The 25,789-nt window shown below is 37.2% G+C and overlaps 1 protein-coding gene across 1 annotated transcript in view; it reads right to left on the minus strand.

The window, feature by feature from the left end:
* Positions 1 to 25,789, minus strand: part of EPHA6 (EPH receptor A6) — a 970,410-nt gene that overhangs the window by 132,862 nt on the left and 811,759 nt on the right. The window contains 1 exon segment of the mRNA XM_055129205.1: positions 20,059 to 20,268. Coding sequence (XP_054985180.1) covers positions 20,059 to 20,268 — 210 coding nt within the window.

Consider the following 25,789-nt stretch of genomic DNA (forward strand, 5'->3'; position numbering starts at 1 on the left):
GTTATAGTTATACCATAGTTTAAGGTATTTTCACAAAATTTCATGTTTTCAATAATTGCCTAGAGAAAAGCATGCATTTTTACATCAGTCAACAGTGCAGAAAAAAATATCATCACAGATATCTTAAAGAGACAAACGGAAGGTTACAAAGGGAATGTAACAGCAGAATAAGAAATTAACAGCAGGCTAACAATTTCATTCCTTAAGCATGTTTCACACTGGAAACTGCCTTCCATAAGAAAATGAAACAAAGTACTTAGGTTGAAATACATATTTGAGCATGTATTACTTGCCAGACAGTGTGCTGGTCCTTTCATACACTTTATTTTTGTTTGGGAGCCAAGCCTTGCAATGCTCAGGGGCTGCTCCTGGCTTAGTGTTAAGAGGTTGCTGTTGGGAGGTGCTGGGGGGGCGCTCAGTGATGGGGGGCAAACCTGGGACTCTCACTAGTAGTATATATGCTTGACCCTTATTTCTGTCTCTCTGGCCTCTTTCCCAGTCTTGGAAGTCACCAAACTGACCACATCTGACAGGTGCCCAAAGTCTTGCATTTCTTTATCAGCAGGACCCAGGTCCGAGTTCAGATGTGACTCAGGACTTTTCACTGTGTCACATTGTAGAGTATGTCTGTGCTTCAGCAGGCACTGCTTGGCGCCTGGAAGAGGCAGGTAGGGAACCATCCCTGGGTGGAGTTACAGTGTTCAGAGAGGAGAGGTCCCAATTCACTCCTGCCAACTCACTCCCAAACAGTTTTTGCCCGTGATAACATTTTTCAGTCTTCCCACCTGTTGAGCCATGATTGGCTAAATTACATAGATCCATGAATTTAAGATATATATTGACATAGAGGGCTGGAGCCAAAGCATAGTGGGTAGGGCATTTGCCTTGCACGTGGCCAACCGAGGTTTGATTCCTCCATCCCTCTCGAAGAGCTCAGCAAGCTACCAAAAATAACCTGCCTGTACAGCAGAGCCTGACAAGCTGCCTGTGGCATATTCGATATGCCAAAAACAGTAACAACAAGTCTCACAATGGAGACATTACTGGTGCCGCTTGAGCAAATTGATGAACAACGGGACGACAGTGCTACAGTGCTACATATTTGAGGAATCATGTCAGAGAAATGATTAGCTTCTGTTGTACAATGTGTTCTCTTATTACTGTAACCACAAAGCTAACTTCCTATAATGTCTCTTCCTTCCATTCTCTCTGATCCCCTTTTCTACTGTATTGACAAATCTTTCACCTGCGTGTGAAATCTGTCTTATTTAAATATGTGTAAGGCTAGAGGAGGAAATAATTGAATTTGTGTCTAGACTCCCTCAGAGCAGTTAATCAAGATGCAGCCCTGAGATAACCTGTTTCACAAACAGCTGGTATTTATTACAAACCCAGATCTGCAGACCATATCTCAGTCCTTCTCTTCCACAGGGATGAATGAAAGGATTACCTGGGTTTGGAAACTGAGTATTTGCATTTTAAATATGCGTCTTGAGTAATTCTTACACTCTGTACCTCAATAGTAGCGACAGAGTATACTTTATTTATTATCTTATTGATTGGTAGAACATTTTTTGTAAGATTGAGCAATTTTATTAATTCTATTTAAGTTATGGAAATAGAGATACAAATGACTCATGTTTATTCACCAAATTATGAAAAGATAAGATTAAATTGAGAGCTCCAAGTTAATAACATACTGTAATTTTTGTTTCTTTTCTTTTTTTTTCTTTTTTGGTCCCACCTGTTGATGCACAGGGGTTACTCCTAGTTTTGCACTCAGGAATTACTCCTGGAGGTGCTCAGGAGACCATATGAGATGCTGGGAATTGAACCCGGGTTGGCCGTGTGCAAGGCAAATGCCCTACCTGCTATACTATCACTCCAGCCCGTGTAACTCCTTCTATCATATTATTTCTATAGTGTTTTGTTTTCCTACTACTTAATGAGTTCATATCGTGAGTGTGGAAAGGTTAGACTGCAGTTGAGTCTCATGAAGACAATGTTCATGAGAAATGGACTAGTTCCTGATGGTCCATTTGCTCTCAATGGAATGAATATCTCCGAATGCAGCAGTTATGTGTACCTGAGTCTAGAACTCAACATGACCATGATGAGCGACTTGGTGCCAGAGCTGCACAGAAGGAAGAGAGCAGAATGGAACACCCTCAAGAACGTCAAACAAGTTGTTAAGAGGATGAAGAACCTCTGGCTCCAGGCACATCTTTTCGACTCCACCATTCTTCCTGCACACACATACGCCTTAGAGACCTGGGCTCTATGAAAATAGAATGAGAACGCTATTTGGGTCTACCAAAGAGGAATTGAAAGAGCTATGCTTGGAGTATCACGTTTCACTCAAGTGAGAGAAAGAATCTGGAGTTCCGACCTCCACCGATGATCGAGGATCAGATGTTGAAAATCAGATAGGCCAGACACGTAATGCAATTTGGAGAGGACCGCTGGACTAGAGCCGTAACCGACTGGATTCCACGGGATGTCCAAAAAACCCACCCACCTAGTCAGACTTCTTTGTCAAGACCCTGAATGAATGAGGTCTGAGGCTCTTCGTGTTTCTGGAACGAGCAGACACCACTGGGCTACACTAGCATGCAACACGGACGGATGGAGATGTTACTGGTGCCTGCTTGAGAAAATTGATGAGCAATGGGATGACAAGTGATACAAATGATATGGATATACTGGACTACTGAAATGCCTTGGATATGAAATTCTATAGAGGTTGAGGTGAGAGTGAGGATATAATAACTTACCCTTTAACTTTATTATTATTACTTTATATAATAAAACTTTGTTCATTGAATTGATGCTTTTCTTTCAGTAGAATTTTTAGAAGTAAGATATTTTGCAAGCTTAAGCTAAACCAGAAAGTCTTCCAAAATAAAAGAAGAAACTTTAGACTTTAGAAAATATGCTATAAGCATTAATTCTAAATGTTTCCTTCCTTTTTAAGAGACTTCAATTTTATAACATATGTGAAAAACACACTTTTAAACAACTAAAAGGACAGGTAATGATTCAGCTTCTATAAAAAGAGGAGAATTAAGGACCAGAATATGTTATGACCTAAATTATGCAATATATACAGGCAGGAGTAATCTAGAAAACATTATCTTTATGTATAATTCATTTAGCAGCTGCCTATTTGTGACACATATTATACACTGATTAAAAGCATGGTTAAACAACTGAATGATGTGCATGCTTCATATAATAATACCCTGCTCTTATTGCAAGTTTGAAGATGCAAAAGACAGCAAAAGTTTGTGTGTTTATGTTAATTTGAACAGATATATGCTGGCTATTGAAAATATTGACAGATCACAGATATTTCAGACTGTTTGAAGATAGAGATGTCCAAGGAAGATGTGTAAATTGCTCTTTGCACCTACTTTATTAGAGACCTGTTTTTCCTTTTGCTTTCTTGTAATGAACCATGGCTATAAATGCTTGCTGTCTGAAAACCTTATCAGATTAAGTAGCTATCACAAATGAACCAAGGAAAATCTAGGTGAGAAGATAGAGTAAAATCCCGGAAATAATTTTTTTTCTGAGCAAGGTTGCCTATAGATTTTTATGATGTTTCAAATTCATTTTATGTCTTTAAAAATACACTTTGTGATTCTGCTTTCTCTAGTTTTCAATCCTCTAATGATTGCTTATGGACCAGAAATGTTGATTTTAGGGTTTAATTGTAGGCCCTGGGGTGACAATGAAGGATAGTTATTGAATCTGGTACTCTGTAGAAAAATTTGAAGTTTCTTGGAATATTGCCCAGAATTCCATTAAAAAAATCAGTCACAGCAATGTTCCTTTCCTTAATCTCCTTATCTTTCATTTAAGAATAAATGTTGCCCAGTGAAATGGCCTCTAGTTATCTTTTTGATTAGAGAAGTCACATTAAAATAATCAAACAAATATGTTGTTTAGCCACTGATTAATTTCAAAAGAAAAATTTGAAAAATTCGTTTGAAGAGAAAATATCTTAAAACTTTGTAGGAGCTATTTTTCTCTTTTTAAAATAACATATGTTTTTTTCCTTGTAAATATTCATAAGTAAAATATTCATTACTAAATTCTTTTTAAAGTTCAACAAGCAAAAGAAAAAAGTCAAGTTGGAATATATTTGTATTTATAATATCTAGTGCCAAAGATACATCATTCTCTTCACATTCCGACTTTCAGCTATCCATTGCCCTCTGTATAGGTTTCAGATGTGACAGATACAGGGAGCTTCCATATTATAAAGAGATTTTGTGTTGAGAAATATTGGGAGAGAAAGGAAGAGGATGATTCAGATGTTACATATGTTCCCTTAACACCATCCATATTGCAATGGTTTCCAAAGTAACTGTAATTTGACTTGCTTATATCACTTAATCACATATACATGTACATATTAAGGTAGAGTTACAGATACAGGAATCCTTTACCCTTACTAATTACTAGTGTAGACCAAGGTACCATCATTTCTTGCCTAGCAGGTCTATTTTCAATGCTTATTTTCAATCTCTTCTATTTGGCCCTCTATAATTAATTCTCAATCTATCAACAGGATAGTGCTGCTAATTAACTAAATTTTATTAAAGAGGCCAGAGAGATGGTACAGTGGGTAGGGTGCTTGCCTTGCATGAGGCTGGCCTGGGTTCGATCCTCAGCATCCCATATGGTCTGCCAAGACCACCAGGAGTGATCCCTGAGCATCTCCAGGTTTGGCCCAATCCCCTTAAAAGTATAAAAGTAAATTTTAAAATATTTGTTATAATTTAGGTAACATGGTTATAATTATATTAAAATTTATAGAAACAATATACAGTTATTCTACCCTACTGCCACTAAAGTGGTCAAGACCATCTCCATTTGTGTCTCTGTGACCACAGTGAGCTCTTACAATAATTTTTATATTTTTATTATTTTATATCACCATCTCTTTGTACTTTCAATAAAATATCTGCTTCACTCTATGCTATTTGAGGATTTTCAGGATCTGGCCCCTCTGTGTATCTTAAATCCCTCAGTGTATCAACGTCCTGGTCTTATTCCTAGTCCTAAAATATAACAATATATGTTATTTTATTTCCCACTGTAGGAGCTATATTTACTCTCTCCTAACTTTATTACACAGGATTTGTAATTATATTCTATCACCAGAACATCTAATTTCAGATATTTTATTGTCTAGTATTCTTATTAAAAAATATTTCCTTAACATAACATTTCCAAGTAGCTGCTTGGTTTTATTTTGAAAAAGAAAAAAAAAACATAGGGGAAAGAGAGATAATATAGGAATTAAGGCACTTGCTTTATGTGTGGCTTAAACAGGCTTGATCCTCTGAACACAGAGTTTGTGGAGGGCCCTCAAGAATTTCACTGATATATTTCATGTTTATCACTTGTATTACTTGTCACTTGTCATCCCGTTGATCTTTAATTTCCCCGAGTGGGTGCCAGTAACGTCTTCATTCATTCCTGTTGAGTGCTAGTGTAGCCCACTGGTATCTGCTCGCTCTAGGAACAGGAAGAGCCTCAAACCGTTCATTCAGGGTTTTGATGAAGAAGTCTGACCATCTCATTGGTGGGCAGTCACGCAGTCTTTTGCCGTCCCGTCGCTAACAGCTCTAATCCAGTGGTCATCTCTGAATCACACTACATGTTCCATCTGATTTTTGACGCCTTGGCAAACGAGATAGCGTCCCTGATTCTTGATTGTGGACAGAGGTCAGAACTCCGGATTCCTTCTCTCACTTGAGTGAAATGTGATACTCCAAGCATATAGCTCTTTCGATTCCTCTTTGGGATACCCGAATAGTGTTCTCATCCTGTTTTCGAATGTTAGTGAAGGAAGAATGGTGGAGTCGAAAAGATGTGCCCGGAGCTGGAGATTCTTTGTCCTCTTAACCACTTCTTCAACACTCTTGAAGGCATTCCACGCTGCTTTTTTCCTCCTGCACAGTTCTGGCGCCAAGTCGTTTATAATTCATGTTTATAACTATCTGAATTAATCTTTCCTTTTAAAGCTTCATTATCAGAACTGAGGGGACAACACAAAGGGCTGGAGTGCATTCCATGCATGCATGATGCCACAAGTTTGATTCTCAACACTTCATGGCTCCCCTTCCCACTGCCCACGTGTGGCCCAAGAGACCCCCCAACACTTCAAGGTGCAGCATTGGTGGTCTTGGAGCACTAGTGGGTCCAGGTGAACTCTTTAGTTTGACTAAGTATTTCCAGGAGTGACCCTTGAACACTGAAAATTGCTAGGGTGTTCTTCCCCATAGAAAAATAAAAACATATTACCTTACTTATTCCATGCTCAATTCTATCATCTTCACGAGGATTGCTTACTGGAAGCCCAGAGAAGTGCCTGGCACAGAGTCTACATGTGATGTATAAAGTCTTAGATTGTAATTGCAACAGGGCCTCCTATCTTTGGGCTCAAGAACTGTGAATTTTGAGTATGTGTAATCAGTCAATTGAGGATGGAAAATAATGCATGCTCAGTAACTATTATTATTATTATTATTTTTGCTTTTTGGGTCACACCTGGCAATGCACAGGGGTTACTCCTGGCTCTGCACTCAGGAATTACTCCTGGCAGTGCTCAGAGGACCATATGGGATGCTGGGATTTGAACCCGGGTCGGCTGCGTGCAAGGCAAACACCCTACCCACTGTGCTATCACTCCAGCCTCATAACATTATTATTTAATGTGTGATTTAGTGCCAGATTCTAAGCACTTTTATCCCCGTGGTCCAACTTTAGTGTAAATAATATTAAGAGATCTATTTGCATGAAAAAAATATGGTTATTGTTTTCTCTATATTTATCATCTGCTTAGAAAATCTAGTCAATGTGTTTGACTGAGGTGATGTTCTACTAAACTATTAACAGCCATTTTTCTATGAAATCTATTTATATGGCGTCTTCTTATATGTTTATCATATTAGAATATCAGACTATCTCCTACTACAAGTCATAGAGACATAAGGCAATTTTCAGGATCTTAAACACATATACCATTTAAGTTATAAGAAAACAGCTAGAGTAATTGGATTCTGTATTCATGCATATGCTACACACTTTATCAGAGTCACAGCTTCTTTTTGACCTTTCCTTCCTGGCTATTCTCAGCACTTGGTTTATCTCCCTGGGTTTATTTTTCCATGACAGAAAGATGACTATCAGAGCACCAAACTTTATGGCCTTTCCAAACTCTAGCCAAGGCAATAAAGAAAGGAAAGGACCCAGTAAAAGACAACATTCCATTCAAATTTATTTCTGGTAGACCTTAACTGGAAATTTTCTCATAAGCTGCCAAAATTACTTCCCTTTAAATCTAAGTGACCAGTGTCTAAAATTTAAGAGTCAAAGGAGAATGGTATAAATAAAACTGGGCCACATATATGATGATTTATTTATTTGATCTGAGCTGATTAAATCTTTCAAATTTTAAGATTTTTATTGGCCAGGTAAAGGTCTTCTATAAATAGCACACTCAGCTCAATTTAGTTGTCATTGAGCAATGCTATTTACGATGAGAATAGGTAAGCCTTTCCACAGCGCTTTAATGAGATTTATCTAGTATTTGTGTTTCGCATTGCCCTCCCCTTTTTTTAATTGCAAAAGAAGAAAACATTTGTTCAACATCAGAGGCGAAACTAGAAGCTAAACATGAACAATGACTTAATTTGACTTAATTTCTTCAATTGGTATTTTAAAATTCTAGGTGTAATGTAGCAGCTTCCTGTGCATTGTTTTACTTTGTATTTTTTTTAACACAAACAGCAACCAATGAGCTTTTTTTTTAACACAAACCAATGAGCTTTTTTTTTTTTTTTTTTTTTTTTTTTTTTTTTTTTGCTTTTTGGGTCTCACCCAGCGATGCACAGGGGTTACTCCTGGCTTTGCACTCAGGAGTTACTCCTGGCGGTGCTCAGGGGACCATATGGGATGCTGGGGATCGAACCCGGGTCGGCCGCGTGCAAGGCAAACGCCCTACCCGCTGTGCTATCGCTCCAGCCCCACCAATGAGCTTTTTTTTAACACAAACAGCAACCAAAGTAGAAACTCTACTTTCTCTTTGCTGAATATCTACTGATATATCTTCCTTGATAAATCAAGTTAGTTTGGACTTGTTCCACAATGACTGGGAACAGAGTGAGTAACTTTGAATTAAACAATGTTGGATGTTTCTAACACAAAACCAAACAACCCTTGGTATTTCTTGTGGTTCTTGGTTAATCATCAAGAAGTATCTCTAGAATGGTGTGAATGGCATTTGATTACTCCTCATTGATTAGCATCTGAATAAGAAGGTCAGGGTATAGTTTAGATGTTAATAGACATTACAAAATTATATATTAGATTATTTTATAGTCGGGCTGGAGCAATAGCACAGCAGGTAGGGTGTTCGCCTTGCACTCAGCCTACCGGGTTCGATTTCTCCGCCCCTCTCAGAGCGCCTGGCAAGCTACCAAGAATATCTCGCCCCACGGCAGAGCCTGGCAAGCTACCAAGAATATCTCGCCCCATGGCAGAGCCTGGCAAGCCTGAGTGCCTTATTCGATATGCCAAAAACAGTAACAACAAGTCTCACAATGGACACGTTACTGGTGCCTGCTTGAGCAAATCGATAAGCAATGGATGACAGTGACTTTATAGTCACTTCTCTTGGATCATGTTTGTGCTCCAGGAAACCTCCAAGCAGTTAGTTGGTAGGATGTTTCAGTGACTAAAAGAGAATTAGTCCTGTGATTACCCTGACCCATGGTTACATGTATTCCAAATTTGTTGCATCCCATTGAAAGTTTTAGCTTTTTACTAGCATGAAAATTTATAGACATACTCATTAGGCAGGTGGTGATCAATGATTATATGAGAGAAGGAATAAATGTAATTTGACTGAAAATGATGTTCTTATATTTTCAATTGTTTTCTCTCTACCTTTTTCAATTTGTTTAATTATCAATAATTAATTAAACAGTCATAAGCTGCTATTTTGGGTGTGGGAAAACTTACAAAAGCATTAAAGACATATCTCCTGCTATCCAGGATTTCACACAGATCTAAAGGGACTTATTAAGGGAAAAATAAGACTATGTGCAAATCACACAATTCAGGACAAACAGAAAGCTTCTCAGACATCTCATGCTTTCAATAATGCCTTTAAGGACCTTATAGTCCTTCCTGATAGATACAAGGTTAGTTCATTAAGACAGGGAGGGGCCTTTGCATTGGTACATATGGAGCCCCTGCTGGGCCTAATTTCTCAATCTTGGACTGTGAATCCAGGAAGTACTAAGGCCAAGTTTGGCGATGCTCTGGGGCCTCCATGACTACACTTGGCAATGCTCAGGGGTTCAAGTGGTTCTTAGAGTCAAACAGGGGTCTTGCCTACGCAAGGCATGTGTCCTAACTCCTTGCACTACTTTCTGGCCTTAGAAGTTCATTTCTGCACAAATGGAAGATGGAGGTTTCCCTCCATTAAGATGGCTACACTTCTTAATGGTTTTAATGAAATGGTCCTCTCTATCTTCATTTCTACAGTTTGTTTTCTCCAGGTATAGTAATCTACATAAGTTTTTGTTTACTACAAAGAGTTTTAATGATCACAAACCACTGTTTTGTTTTGTTTTTTTGCTTTTTTTGGGTCACACCTGGCAATGCACAGGGGTTCCTCCTGGCTCTGCACTCAGGAATTACCCCTGGCGGTGCTCAGGGGACCATATGGGATGCTGGGAATCGAACCCGGGTCGGCCGCATGCAAGGCAAACGCCCTACCCGCTGTGCTATCACTCCAGCCCCCACAAACCACTGTTTTGACTAAGCCACAGAGAAGCTTTTCAGGAAATGGTTCTTTGATATATGTTTCCTTTGGTATAAGTGATTTTATTTCCACCTAATGCTCATATCTGTCTTTCTCAATTTTCCAAAGTAGTAGTATCAAGAAATTTTTGTACGTTTCTGATACCATTGTTCACTAAGACAACTACCACTAAGATTTTGGTCTTTTAGCTTGTGATCCAAGCAGGATATATGACATTTATCTCTTGGATAATAACTGAAGAAAACTCTTACTTAGCACTTAGCACACATTGGTTTTGGTTTTACATAAAGCTTTGTTGCCCTTTTTATCCCCATTACTGTGGATTTGCCTTTTGGCATTTAACCTCAAACTGTTGAGACACTTATTTCTGAGAATATAGATTCCATACATTAGATCACTACAATGGCCTTTATATAAAAATTTTATTAATAAAGTAATAAGAGCCATGTGATTTTTTACTCATTAATTTGTCCATCAAACATTTACTGGATCAAGAGCATTTTTTCTCTGACTTTAGGAGAATCCAATATTGGAACTTCAATCTCTACCTACTGGCTAATGATGGTAGCCTATATATTGACTAATATTCTAGACTGTTAGCATGAGACATGTCAAGTGAGAAGAATTTTCTTACAGTCTTTTTGGTGTTTTTCCCAAGCAGCACGAATCCTTTCTTTGTGATGAATTCAGTTCATCTGACCAGAGATTTATTGTTTTTTATTCTTCTAAGGCTGATTTTGTTCACTACTTTATCTTGAAAAAGAAGTTTTCAATCAGTACAGCATTCTTCAAACATTGTTATTTTCTCAATTCATTATTATTTTTTATACTCGTTCTGCAAACTAACTTTGACCTAGAATAAAGTATAATTCCCTTTAAGTTTTTAGTGAATTTTGTGCAGGAAACTTTTCTTATAATCTCTTTTATGATATATGGCTTTTAGGGAGCTAATAGTTTCTACGCTCTTCTACCTAAGGATCAGTCTGTGTCCGAAGCTCTCATACCTCCTCCATTTTCAGGTTGGCTAAATCTTAAGTAACAAGTAAAGTAAAAGTGATTCTTCAATCATCCCTGTTCACTAAGGATAGACTTAGTGTAAGATACATTTAAACAAGTTCTATTTCAGTACAGTGTCACCTCTACTATCAGTGACTTAATAGACATTTAAACATTAATATTCAGTTTTATTTTTCCAAAATCCAAGATATTAAAAAATATTTCCTATTGAAAGTCCTCTTATTCAGTGCATTGGATATTATTAATTTATATCTGATTTATATCCCCCAAGTGAGTAATAAATGTATGTTTTATTAGTAAGATAAGCATGTTCTCCAGGTAAATCTCAATAATTCATTTTTAATTAAAGTATTAAAGGTAGAAAAGTCAGTGACTAAAATGATTTCATCTGACTTGTATTAGAATAATTTTTTCATTAGAGTACCATTATATTTTAATATTGCATAAGTTACAAGTTTGCATGATTTTAAATCAACATTAATATATGTTACTTTAAAATCACCACTAAAAGTCCACTTCTATTGCTGAATCTGGGTATGTCTCAAGATTTTAAAAATAATATCAAAACATGGCAAGCCAATTTTTAAACATTTGGATAAGGCAAAGAAGGAAGTTATCTGCAACTTTCAAATATACTTGTAAATATGCCCTCATGTTATAATGTTATTTTGTATATTCATATCCATGTTGAATATTTACCATGGCTTCTTAGGTTGACATGATAATTTTGTACTATTTTAGTAGTACAGGGGAGGTTACATGTTGAAACTGGTTTGGAAAGTCTTATGAATAAAAAGTAAATAGAATTGACATGTCAACAAAACTATGATTATGCAGCAATCTTAATCATAGTCAATATTATTTTCTGTCAGTAATTAGACTCCATATTTCAAGTAAAAAAGTACTTAGAATTAATGTTATTAGTCAAAAAAAAGAGACTTAATCTATCCTAGATAGCCCAAAATAAACATAACCAAAATTTAGAATGAAGGAAATCACGTAATTTTCAGTGAGCATGTGATAAAATCCTTAATTTTTTATTTTTTAAATAATAGAAAAGAAACTACTCACTACAATTAAAATAGAATAGTAACTATTATATTTTAAATAAGATATTTCTCTTTAAAAAGTTTAGCTTGTCATAATATATCTTTATGTTCTTTTTAGGTAAACATTACCTTATTTCCATAATTCAGAGTAAAGAGGTTTAATATTTTCAATGTAAGTTTAAGACTGGTTGCTTAGCAATATTTAAATATGAGAGTTTCTGCTCTGGTAGTAGATATAAAAGACTCATCCAGGCGAACGGAATATCAGATTCAGAAAAGGCAGATAATTGCTTCGCACCTAAATGATAACCAGATAGGATATATCATACAATTAATAAAAACATCCAGACTTGTTATTTTGTGCTGAAAAGTTAGTTATATATCACTAATAATGGTGTTGCTAGGTATGGTTTATAATCATTCACCAATTTTCCCTAAGTGCCTGCTAAAGCTCTTTTTTTTTTTCATTTTGGGTCACACCCGGCGATGCACAGGGGTTACTCCTGGCTCTTCACCCAGGAATTACTACTGGCGGTGCTCAGGGGACCATAGGGGATGCTGGGATTCGAACCCGGGCCAGCCACATGCAAGGCAAACGCCCTACCCACTGTGCTATAGCTCTAGCCCCAAAGCTCTTCATAGAATTCTCGCGTAAAAACTAAGAGTCAGTCTTTACTTTGATTTTTATTTTTGTACATTTCCCTTTCTCTGCTCTACAATGTACATTTCTTGGTTTTCTTGCCATTTTATTTTACACTGCTGTTTTGCTTACTGTTACTGTTACTGTTTTTTTGGCATATCAAATATGCCAGCCATGGTAGCTTGCCAGACTCTGTAACAAGAAGTCTCACAATGGAAATGTTACCACTCGAGAAGTCTATTTTTCAAAACAGCTATCTTTTTGTTTATTTTTGTACCATCAGGCAGCAGTGTTCAGGACTCCTTCCTGGCTCTGTGATCAGGGGTCACTTCTGGCGGGGCTTGGGATCATACATGGTATCAGGGATTAAACCAGTGTTAGCCAGCAAAGCAAGTGCTGACCCTACCAACTGTATGCTGTCTGGTTTATAAAACTTTTTGGTTAAAGTAAAAGGTCGGTATATATATAGATAACTTACATATTACATGGTGTTATAGTACTTTATTTTCTTTTGAGTTTATTTCAAATTTATTTTATTATTAGAGAAATTAGTAAAGGCATGATCTAAATTAGTAAAAACATGATCTGAAGACTTCCGGAACCGAGCCACAGCCATCCACACGTTCATGTGGGCCTCACGCATTAAAGAACCAGCAGAGGAACCCAGATGTGAGGGACCTGGGGCTGAGATCTCCAAGCCTGCTCGGATCAGGACGGGGTCTCCTCCACCCAGACACCCCATTTTCTGGTAGCTTGGCAGCCACAACCACAAACTCCTCCCCCCACCTCCACCCTCCCCCCCTCCGCCCCCCATGCCATGTAATGGCCAAGATCCAGAGACTGTAAAACAATGCTCACAGAAGCCTCTTATAGCCTAGTTTTCCTTCTCAGAGAACCTGGGAAGGTACCGAGAGCATCCTGCCAGCATGGCAGAGCCTGGCAAGCTCTCCATGGCATATTCAATATGCCAAATACAGTAACAATGATGGGTCTCATTCCCTAGCCCTGAAAGAGTCTCTAATGTGGCACCGCTGGGAAGGACGAGTAAAGAGAGGCTGCTAAAATCTCAGGGCTAAGATGAACGGAGATGTTATTGGCACTCGAGAAAATCAATGATTGATGGGATTACAGTGATACAGCCATGATCTAAAAATTAATATAAGCATGCATTCCTATAAACCAAATACAGAAGAGACATAATATGGATAATTTTTAATATTGAACTTGCATCTACTCTAGAGAAACTGAAGACAAGTAAAGTTTCAATCTCAAAAAAATGAAATTAAAGGGAACCACATAAGCTCTATTTTAAGATTTCCTCTCTTAAAATACAGTGTAGACTGAGAATTATGCTTCAGGGGACAGGGAAGAATAGACTCTAACAAGCAATGCTCCTCTCTAAAACAGAACCAGAAATCAATTAGGAACCACAGGAAAAACCTCACTGCATCACAGTCTGCTGTGCCCATGAGATTCATAATTTCTGTACTATTTGTAACTGCGGCATGGAATGGGAGGAGTAGGGATCAACAAAGAAATTCAGTTTGAGCAGCAGTCAGCAAGTTAGACTGACTTTGGCTGATACCATTCTCCTGACGATACACAGTCACTTAATACCAGTGAACTCTCATGATACTGAAAGATTGTGCTGAGTACCTAAAAAAAAAACAAAAACAAAAACAAAAAACAAGTCCTTTTGTTTTTAGGCTAGTGGTTAAGTCCAATTCCTCCTGACTCCCTTCAGAAAACAGAAAAGGTCACAGATCAGACTTTGATCCAGAGGCAAAAACCTGTAAACCAGTGTGGGTGAGACAGAGGGGCTGCCCTATTGCTTCCCATCCCACACCAGGAGCAAGACTGGGAAAGAGACAGGTGTTTGGTTTTCTCATTACTCCCCCATTCCCTGCACCACCACTCACACCCCCACCCCGAAGCCAAGTCACTGTCACTGTTATCACTGTCACTGTCATCCCATTGATCATCGATTTGTTCGAGCGGGCACCAGTAACGTCTCTCATTGAAAGACTTATCGTTACTGTTTTTGGCATATCCAATACACACGGGTAGCTTACCAGGCTCTGCCGCGCAGGCTCCATACTCTTGGTAGCCTGCTGGGCTCTCTGAGAGGGGCGAAGGAATCAAACTCTGGTTGGCTGTGTGCAAGGCGAACGCCCAACCCCCTGTGCTATCACTCCAGCTGGTACCTACACAGTGGGTAGGGCGTTCGCCTTGCATGCAGCAGACCCGAGTTCAATTCCCAGCATCCCATATGGTCGGCTAAGCACCGCCAAGAGTAATTCCTGAGTGCAGAGCCAGGAGTAACCCCGGTGCACTTCCGGGTGTGACCCAAAGCAAAACAAAAACAAACAAACAAAAATCTAGCCAAAGCCAAGTAAACGAAGAATTCCAAGACTAATGTCTTAGCGCCACCTCCAGGTAAACAAAAGAAGCTAACTCAGATGCGTAATCACAAAAATTCTGTAGGTAATCATTATAAAATATGATTGAGCTTTATTAAAGAAAATAATAGGTCTCCAGAGAGAAACATAAAGACTCAGAATTGGTGTATATAACAGACAGCAACTTTAGAAAAGCCACCACAGGCTTTTCTAAAACTCAGGAAAGTTAGACAATCACAGGTAAACAAAGAGATAAAAGACATAAAAGAAAGAGATGCTAAAGATACAGGAGTTCTTCGCCACACATCAAATACTAATAGAAATGCTGATTATGAAAAGAACATTGAGTAAAATTCAATAAAAAATGGACCTTATCATAAGAAGATTCACCATTACTGAGGAAAAATCTCAGAATTTCAAGATGAAATCACAGTGACAAATGCAAGAGGAAAAAGAAATGAGGGAAGGTGAAGAAATTCTATGAGATATATTCCACTAGAAGACTAAATATAAGAAAAATAGCAATTTTAGAAGACGAAGAGAGAAGGAATAGAGAACATATTCATGGAATAACAGCTGAGAAATTTCTAAACCTAAAGAAAAAAACCTGACCGAAATATTAGGAACCTGAAAATAAAAACACATTTATGAATTCAAAATACCCGACAGATCATTGCTAAATAATCAAAATTAAAGGGTGCTAGGGGAAAATAGTAATATACAAAAATTCCTCTACCAAGACGTCACCAAACTTCCTTCGGATTGAAAGCTGCATGCCGAAAGTAGACTATAAACTGATCATGATGGCCACTCAATACCTCTATTGCAAACTACAACATCCAACAGGAGAGAGAACAAAAGGGAACGCCCTGCCACAGAGGCAGGGTGGAGTGGTGGAGGTTGGGTGGGGGTGGTGGGAGGGATACTGGGAACATTGGTGGAGGAGAATGGGCACTGGTGGAGGGATGTAAATGAAATGCAAACATGAAAGTTCATAAGTTTGTAACTGTACCTCAAGGTGATTCACTAATAAAAATAATTTTAAAAAAAGACGTCATCAAATTCCTTGGCACAAAACTTACAGGCTAGAGGAGAATAAAATCATATATTTACATGACTAAATGTAAAATAAAGAACATGCCAAGTTATTTTTTTCAAATATGATGGCGAAACAAAATATTTTTAAGAAAAAAAACCAATAAAATTTACCACCTATCATACCTGCTTTATAAGAAACATGAAAAATAGTTCTACCTGAAAAAAGGAAATGAATGACCACAGAACACTAATGAAGGTGATAGTCATAAAAAATAAGAAAAAATTGGGGCTGGAGAGATAGTGTAGTGGGTAAGGTCCTTGCTATCCACATTGATCCTTGGCACCTCATATGGTCCTTCAAGTCCACCAGGACTGAACTGTCAGTACAGTACTTAAGGGCCAGGGGTAAGTCCTGAGCCTAACTCCCTTCAGAACTCCCCTGAACCAGCATTCTCACACAACAAGGACAAATAACAGTGATATGAGAAAAAAAAATCGTAAAAGAGCAGGAAGCAAGAAAAAGAATCTGCATAGTCAAATGAAGATGATTCAAGACCACCACAGAAATAAATATATTTTTAGATAAAATAAGCTTAATACAACCCTCCTGGTATCTACAAAACAAAAATCTGGAGCAGAAACACTTAAGGAAGAGGATGAAAAGTTCAGATAATTATAATGGAAGCTGATTCAAATGAAAAGGCAAGTAGAAATAAATGGAAAAGAATATAGAAACAAAACAAGCAGAAAGAAAAGATATAGCAGCAGTAAAAAAAGATCCAAATAAAAACATTCTTCTAGAATGTGTACTCAGCATTCAAAAGATACAAAGTGCTGGCTGGATAAATAATGCAGGATCCATCTAGACAATGCATATAAGATTCTCACATCATATATAAAGACTAAGGAGCGGAGTAAAAGGTTGAAGCAAGGTGTTTCAAGTCAAAGTTACAGAGAAAAAAGAAGACACCACTGTACTCATATTTTATAAAATAGACTTTTAAACAAAAATGATAACAAGACATGCGATCATCAATATCTGTACATCCAACAGGGCACCAAAATTGCCAAAAAGTTAATACAATTCAATGTATATATTGTCAGCAATAGAGAAATTACCTCAATAGAGTACTTAAAGCAACTGACAAATAATGCAGAAAAAATATGTGGTGGAACATAAAAGTGCTATTAAATATCACTGTCACTCTCACTGTCAACCCGTTGCTCATTGATTTGTTCGAGCAGGCACCAGTAACATCTCCATTTTGAGACTTGTTGTTACTGTTTTTGACATATCGAATACGCCACGGGTAGATTGCCAGGCTCTGTTCAAATCAATATCCAGCATATTTTCTGATGACAATGGCATGAGAGTAGAGACAAACAACAACAACAAAGAAGGGAAGATCTCAAATGTGGAGACTAAGCAACATTTTTTTTCATTCTTTTTTTGGGGGGTAAGAATGGGGCACACCTGGTGATATTCAGGGATTACTCTTTGCTATGCTCTCAGGGATCCCTCCTGATGGACTCAGGGTGCTATATGAGGGGCCAGGAATTAAACCAGGATCAATTTGAGTTGGCCACATGCAAAGCAAATGCCCTTCCCCTTGTACTATCACTCCAGCCTCCAAACAACATTTTTCTTAATAATTCTAAGTTCAATGTAGAATTCCAAGGTGAAACAAAATCTGGAAAACAACAACAACAACAAAACCCAGAATTTAGATATTAAGCCAAAAATTATACAGAAGAAAATAGGTGAACCACACTAGGAACTCAACCGCAGAGCTGTACTTAGAGACTGAAAAGGGAAATGAGAGCAAGAGTAGACGAGTGAGACCACAAGATATTTTAAGAATGTTTACACAATTCAAAATCTACCATAAACGTGAAAAAGTAACATAGAAATAGGGTGACAGTTTTGTATGTCATATATCTGACAAGCAAAAATACATAAAGCACAAACTCAACAACACAAAGGTGAACCTATCAAAAAACAGGTAAAAGACAGGAATGGACACTACTCAAAAAGTAGACTAACAACCCATAAAAACATGAAAATATACTCACCATCACTTATTGTAGAAATGTACATAAAAATCACAATGAGATTTAGGTCTCCGATTTCCATTAAGATATATGAAAAAGCAAATCAAAATTACAACAGTATTTAGATATAGGTCACACTGCTGAGAGTGACCTATATTTAAAAAATTGGGAAAAGTAATGTGTAGGAAAAGGAAATCTAGTATAGCGTTGGTGGAAGGTAGATGTGGTCTCCAAGGAAAATTATGTGAATATTTCTTAAGAAGGTAAAAGTGGAACATACATACGATCCAGCAATACCATTCCTCAGTGTTAATCTGAAGGATATGGAAACATGAATCCAAAAGTCCATGTTCATAGTAGATGTATTCACAATAGCTAAAATACGAAATTAACCTAAATGCCTGTCATCAGATTACTGGATAAAGAAACTATAACATTTAAGCCAAATAGAATGTTACCCTTCCATTAAAAAGATGAAATCATGACATCAGAATAAAATAGAACTTGAAATAATTATGTCAAGTGAAATAAGTAAGGAAATGAAAGACAATTATTTTAGTTTCAGTCAGATGTGAAATATATGTAGCTGGAGTAAATGAACTTCCAATCCCTCATAAAACCTTATCTTAGACTTATTGAAAACTATGGTGGTTAACAGAGGGATAGTGGAGGAGAGAGGGGAATGGATAGAATGGTCATTTTGACAATGGGATGAGATTAGAATTTTGGAGTGAGTACTATATGTAAATAGAGGTATACCTCTAAAATTCAATACCATTGTAAATCACTGATAAATTCTATGGTATTTCAAACTGATGATAGATCAATAACATAAATCAATAAAATAGAATTATTATAATGTGGAAGGTCAGAAAAAGAGAACTGAGTAAAAATATCTTGAATGGTTTTACTGATTTAATTCTCACTGAAGATGAATTTCAAAGGATCAGTGTTTTGTTTAAAAAGTTTAATGGTATATAGAGCAGTATCGTATAATTTTAGAATTATTAGCTCTAAGAAAATTAAACAGACATTTTGATATTGAAATTCTCAGAAAACAACCAAAGAGATTAGTGGGGTAAATTATATTTCAGGCATTCAGAAATACACAAACTTTTCATGAATTATGTTAAAACATATAATTTTCAGATACAGTTTGGTTCTCAAAGTTCTAGCCTTTCATTTTTTATTAGATCTTCCTAAGTATCACTTGGAAAAATTTTAAATTGTATTTAAATTATCTTCAGAGAAATGTTCATTTTTAAGCATAGCTGAATAATTTCCTCATACTTATTGTGGGTAAAAAATAATTTCACAGCATCTGGTTCGTTATCACTGATATTAACGGATTGCATTGTAGGCCCCTATTTAAAGGAGCTAATTATTGAAGAAAAAAGTAGTGCAGGCAAAAGTCAAATTTATTGTGAGGGTAGTCACAACAAGGACCGTATGATGTTAAAGATAAAGTTCTAGTATTGGGGATGGAGAGAGAGCACAGAGGGGGTAGGGTGCTTGCCTCGCACAGGCCAACCAGGTTCAATCCCCGCCTCTTTCTCCCCTTCCCCATAAGGTTCCCAGAAGCTGCCAGAAGTATTTCCTGAGGGCAGAGCCAGGAGTAGGCCCCAAGCACTGCCAAATGTAGCCCAAACACAAAAACAAAACAAACAAGCTCCGGTACAAAAGAAGATAGCTGGCAATCAAATTTAGATTTTTTTGATGGGGGCGACAACAACTGGTGGTGTTCAGGGCTCATTTCTGGCACTGTCTGGGGACCCACATGAGGTGCGAGGGGTCAGTGGCGTGTGCCGCAAGCTCCTTCACTCCAGCACTGCTTCTCCAGTGCCTAGATTTTTTTTTTCTTCTTAAGTAGGTAGTGGGATTAATCAAAAGGTTCTCAAACAATGATGTTACATTGGAAACATGAGAAATGAAAGCAGAAAGCTTAAAAGAAAGCAATTACTGTAATAAGGCAATGCAAGTAAAGAATTCATATTGCAAAAGGACATGTCAACTTACAGTTGTCGTATAAGCAGCTTCTGGATCATCTTCGAGTACTCGGGAAAGACCAAAGTCAGAAACTTTGCATACTAGGTTGCTGTTGACTAATATATTCCTAGCCGCTAGATCCCGATGAACATAGCCCATATCAGAAAGATACTTCATTCCCGATGCAATGCCTCGGAGCATACCCACCAACTGGATGACCGTGAAGTGGCCGTCATGTTTCTGAAAGAGAGTCACAACAGTTTACAATAATTTAGTGAAGTGTAGAGTGCATGGTGCAAATAGGTGTGTGCAGTAATTTAAGTGAGAGCTTTGAATTCCTTTTACTGAAATGAATAAAATAAAAAAATGAAATTTAAGGATGCAATAATAAAAGAAAATCTAGCTGAAAGCAATGAAGCACATTAACTCTCAGAACGAAATTGTTTTAAAAATTTTATGAAAGAAGACAACACATAAGTCAGAAAAGGTAATAACAATGACTAAGAAGAAAACAGAATTCACTTTTTGTAGTTCTGAGCTCTGACCCAGTCATGCAGGTGGGCAGGAGGCCATCAAAGCTAGGATTTGAGAAAAGCTATGGGGGTAACTGGGAAAATGATGAACAATGATTTGATTAGTTAGAAAAAGAAAAACTGACAGAGTATAGGAAAAAAGTTTAGAAAGGCTTCAGGAAAAAAATAAAGCACATAAACAATGATTAAAAAAAAGCAAAATTTTCCATTCTCACATTAAATAGTGCAAGAAAGAAAAGTTGCTGGCAATGGTATGAAAACAGAACTATTTTAGCTCCCCGTTAGGAAGAAGAAGAAGAAGAAGAAGAAGGGAAACAACATGAAAAACAGATCAGGCACATTTTATTCTTGTTCTGATTTTAAAGTTATGTGTTTTCCAAAAATGAAACAGATTAGGTTATCATCCAAGCAAGACCAGATACCTATAGTACTCAAAAAAAAAAAAAAACCAAAACAAAACCAAATACCCAACTTCAGTGTGAAAAATGATTTACAATGTTCTGATGAATTGTATGGGATATTGTATTGAGTAAGAGAAAAGCAGGAACATTTGGTGTCTGGCCATACTGGGAAGCGCTCATAAGCCGAGCTCAGAGACCGCACTCCTGGTGCTGCTCTAGGTGTGCACAGTGGAATTCCAACCAGGCTCAGCTGCATTGCAACTTCAGCACTTTTATTTCTGAAACCTTTGTCTGCTTCTAAAACGTGGGAGATTGTTCTTATTAGGCAGGGTGGGGGTGGGGGTTGGCACACCTGGCTGCGCTGAGTTTATTCTGGTTCTGTACTCAGATATCACACCTTGAGGGCTCAGGGGACCATATGGGGTACCACCTTGGAACCTGGGTTGGCTACCTGTGAGGCAAAAGCTGTACCCACTGCACTATCATGGTAGCCCCAAGACATGGCCGATTAAAAAAAAAAAGCATCCGGAGACATTTATAAATGATGTTTAAAATGAGCATCAAGTAAGAGACTATGAACTATATTATCTTGTGCAAAAGAAACAACGGTGCAATTACTCTTTTCTTGCGGGGGCTGGAGGGGTGGTTGTGGCCACACATGGCAGTGTTCAGGGCTTATTCCTGACTGTTTTCAGAGTCCTGGGGATTCTCAGATCACATGTAATGCAGGGATTGAAACAGTGGGCTGTGTTCAAGACAAGCGCCCTGCTGCCTAAACTTGTTCTCTAGCCTTGAAACAGAAATCAGAGTCTTAGCAGTTTGCCAAGCAGTTTTCATGGATATATTTGCTCTAAAGTTATAGAGGAGCTTAAAAATAGGGATGATTTGACTGTATCATAGTAACACAGTGTTTTATACAATGATTCATCTGTCAGTTAAATGCCCAAGCATATATTACAAATGAAATAAACTCTGTCTCACCATATCAACTAATCTCCTTGATAGGCCTCTGATAATACCTCCCAACTCAAGTGCAGAGTAAGGAAAAGAACTGTCTCTTAAAAGAAACATTTCACAGAAGAGTATCCATTTAAGCAGGCTCTTCTGTATAATTAATGTATAAAAGATAACCTAGCAAAGAAAATCTTTGGTGTTATTAGCTCTTTATGTTTCCAATCTATCTTCCTAGACAGTACACAATTAGATGAAATCTGCCTCTTCTATCATACATCCTACCTACATCTCCTCTATTAGGAATATCAATGCTTTGAGTAGAATTTGGAGTGCAAATTCTTTTGGCTTAGAAAGGATTATGTTAAATTTAAAGAGATAGTTATTTTGCCTACAGGAAAGTGAAGTTGATTGATATCATAGTTCTTGGCATTGCAGAATTTCTGAAATTTAGGAAATGTTAATAAAATATCTGAATGAAAACTAAGGAATGCTTCAGTTTCCTAGTCTGTAAAATGAGAACAGAACATCTCAGACTTGTGGTATTGCATAATAGAACACATGGCATGGCCTTGACTTGTTTCAATAATTAAAATCTTATTATCATTATATGTAGCACTGTAGCACTGTCATCCTGTTGTTCATCGATTTGCTCGAACGGGCACCAGTAACGTCTCCATTGTGAGACTTGTTGTTACTGTTTTTGGCATATTGAATTTGCCAGCCTCTGCCATGCGGGTGGGATACTCTCAGTAGCTTGCCAGGCTCTCTTAGAGGGATGGAGGAATCAAACTGAGGTTGGCTGTGTGCAAGGCAAACGCCCTACCTGCTGTGCTATCACTCCAGTCCATAATTATATGTATCTTTTGTAATTTTAATGTCACTCAGTTATTTTCTAATATTACTAAGAAATATGTTCACAAAATAAACATTTATAAAGGGACCTCTTATAATTCTTATTTACCATTTACCATTATATCTTTATAGTTCATTAAATCCAGGTTAAAACTTAATCACCTTTCTATTTTTTATTGGCAAAAACACCAAGCTATTTCTCTCAAAGACCTTATTTTGGGGCCAGGGAGCATAGCAGGTAAAGGGAAGGTGCTTGCCTTCTATGCAGTTGACCTGGGTTCGATAGCTGGCATTCCATATGGTCCCCTGAGCATTGACAGTAGTCATTACTGAGTACAGAGCCAGGAGAAACCTCTGAGAATTGCTGAGTATTCTGCCAACCACCCCACCTCCCTGCCAAAAAAATAAAAGGCCTTATTTTTCAGAACTGTTCTGGGTTCCTGGCACAATTAAGATGAAAGTAGGGAAATTTCTAATACACTACCCCGCTGCACACATCCTTAGTCTTTCTGTTACTATTCTCCACCAGAATGGTTTGTTTGTTTCCATGGATAGGTCAGAGCAATAGTACAGTGTGGAGGGCACTTGTCTGGCATGCGGCAGACCTAGGTTTGGTCTTTGGCACCCCATGTGGTCCCCTGGACACTGGCAGGAATGATCCCTGAGTGCAGAGCCAGGAGTAAGCCCTGTGTACCACAAAGTATGTTCTCCACCCCCCTGACCCTCCCCGGACCCCTTGCCCCCCCCATTTTTTTTTTTTTGTTAAAATTGATGAATCGACATTATCACATCCTAGTCATTCTAAATTCATGGCTTCATTATTGCATTTTGATGGCTATGGACAAACATACCATGGTGTGTGCCTACCATTATTGTATCAGAGTATTTTTGCTGTCCTACAATTGATTTTTCCATTCACCTATTGGAAGGCAAAACAGTTTGTTTCCAGCTTTTGGCAACTACAAATTAAGCTGCAATAAACACCGTTATTCAGGCTTTTATGTGTACCTCAGCTTCTAGTTGCGTTTGGCAAATGCTGGTGAATGTGACATATGGTAAGAATATGCCTAATTTTGCAACCTCCCCCTCTCCTGGCTCTAACAATGGATTTGAGCGCCAATGGTCCCACATCATTAGCACCATTGCATGTTTTCAGTACTGGATTTTTGCCATTCTAATAGATGTGCACTGCTATCCTTTTGCTTTAATGTGTATTTACCAATGTAAATGATGTGTAACATGTGCTTATGGTCTTTTTACATGTGTTTGTTTTTCATCTGTATATCTTCCTCAGTGAAATGTCTTTCGGAAAGCTGCAAATTATTTTTGAATTGAATTGTCTTCTTAATTTTTAATTTTAAGAGTTCATATATTTTGATGATAGTCCTTTATTAGATGTGTCTTTTGCAATCTTCCAGTCTAGAACTTGTCCTCTCATTCTCTTGACACTTGTCTCTTGCAAGTTTTTACTGAATGAGTTTCATTTAGCAATTTCTTTCATAGATCATGCCATCGCTATTGTACCTAAAGAATTATGGCCATATCTTCAGTGACTTACGTGCTATGTAATCTGTTAGGAATTAGAGAGTTTTGCTTTTAGTTTTAGGTCTGTGACCCATTTTGAGTGAATTTTTGTAAAGGTTGTAAAATTCTATTTCATCCAGCTTTTGTCTTTTGTCTGTGGGTTTCCAGTCAGTTGTTCTAATATGAATTACTAAAAGGATTATCTTTGTTCCATTGTATTATTTTTGCCTATGTAAAAAAAATCTAATCAACACTGTTTAGTATAAACTCTCTAATTTATAAATTCCTCGTCTTTTCACCAATACCACACAATCTTGATTACAATACTTTTAGTATAAATACTGAAGCTGACTAGTGGCCAAGCATTTTTCTCCTTAAATACTGTGGTGACCATTCTGGGTCTTTTGCTTCTCCATACTTCAGAATCAATTTATCAATATTCATAAAAGAACCTTCAAGAATGTTGATTAATTCATTTAAATATATGCTAGAATGATAAAAAAATGACACCTTAATGTTAAGTCTTCTATCCACGAACATATTTGTTTATTTGGTTTGTGAATTTTAGTTGTCTGAGATTTATTGTTCATATAGGTCTCATGCAGAGTTTGTTATATTGACATAATATTTAATTTATTGAGGGATGAGTATGTTTTGGCCACACATGGAAGTACTCAGTGTATATTCCTAGCTCTGCACTCAGCGATCACTCCTGGCGGTGCTAGGGGGATTACGTTGGTGCTGAAGATGGAATTTCAGTATTGTTAGCCTTATGGGAGGAAGTATTTGAGTCCTTATTATGCTAATGTTAATGTATTGTGTTTTTATTTCACATATAACTTGTTCTCTGTTAAAACTTATTAATTCTAGGAGAACTTCTCGTACATTGAATCAAAGTAATTAGAGTTAGCATCCTTGGCTTGATCTTACAAGAAAATAGCTTTCCCTGTTGAGTATAATGTTAACTGTAATCTTGTCAGATATGGCCTTTATTATTTTGAGGTTTCCTCGATACCCAGGTTGTTAACAACTTTTTTAAATCCTAGAAGTGTTATTTTGTCAAATCCTCTTTTTTTATATTTTTTAAGATAATCACCCGATTTTTTATCCTTTATTTTATAGATATGACATATAAAGTTGGTCTATTCATGGATATTAAATCATCCTTGCTTTCCTGGAATTAATCCCAATTGATCATGGTTTGTATTTATTTTAACATACTGTTGAATTTAGCTTACTAATTTTTGCTGAGGATTTTTGCAATTATAGCTATCAATAAAGGGAAACTGATCTATAGTTTGCTTGTAATGTTCTTGTTTCACTTTGGTATCAGGAAATACTGTCTTGTAAAATGAATTTGTAAGTGTTCCCTCTTATATGTCATGCATATTATTTTAAAATTATTTTAATTATTCTTGTCACAAACATTAAAGAGTCTAGAATGAATTGATTACATATCAGCGGCATAGCAATCAGGATTTTAATAATCATCAGTGG

Source organism: Sorex araneus, chromosome 2 (genome assembly GCF_027595985.1).
Source record: "Sorex araneus isolate mSorAra2 chromosome 2, mSorAra2.pri, whole genome shotgun sequence".
In the NCBI taxonomy this organism is placed as follows: Eukaryota; Metazoa; Chordata; class Mammalia; order Eulipotyphla; family Soricidae; genus Sorex; species Sorex araneus.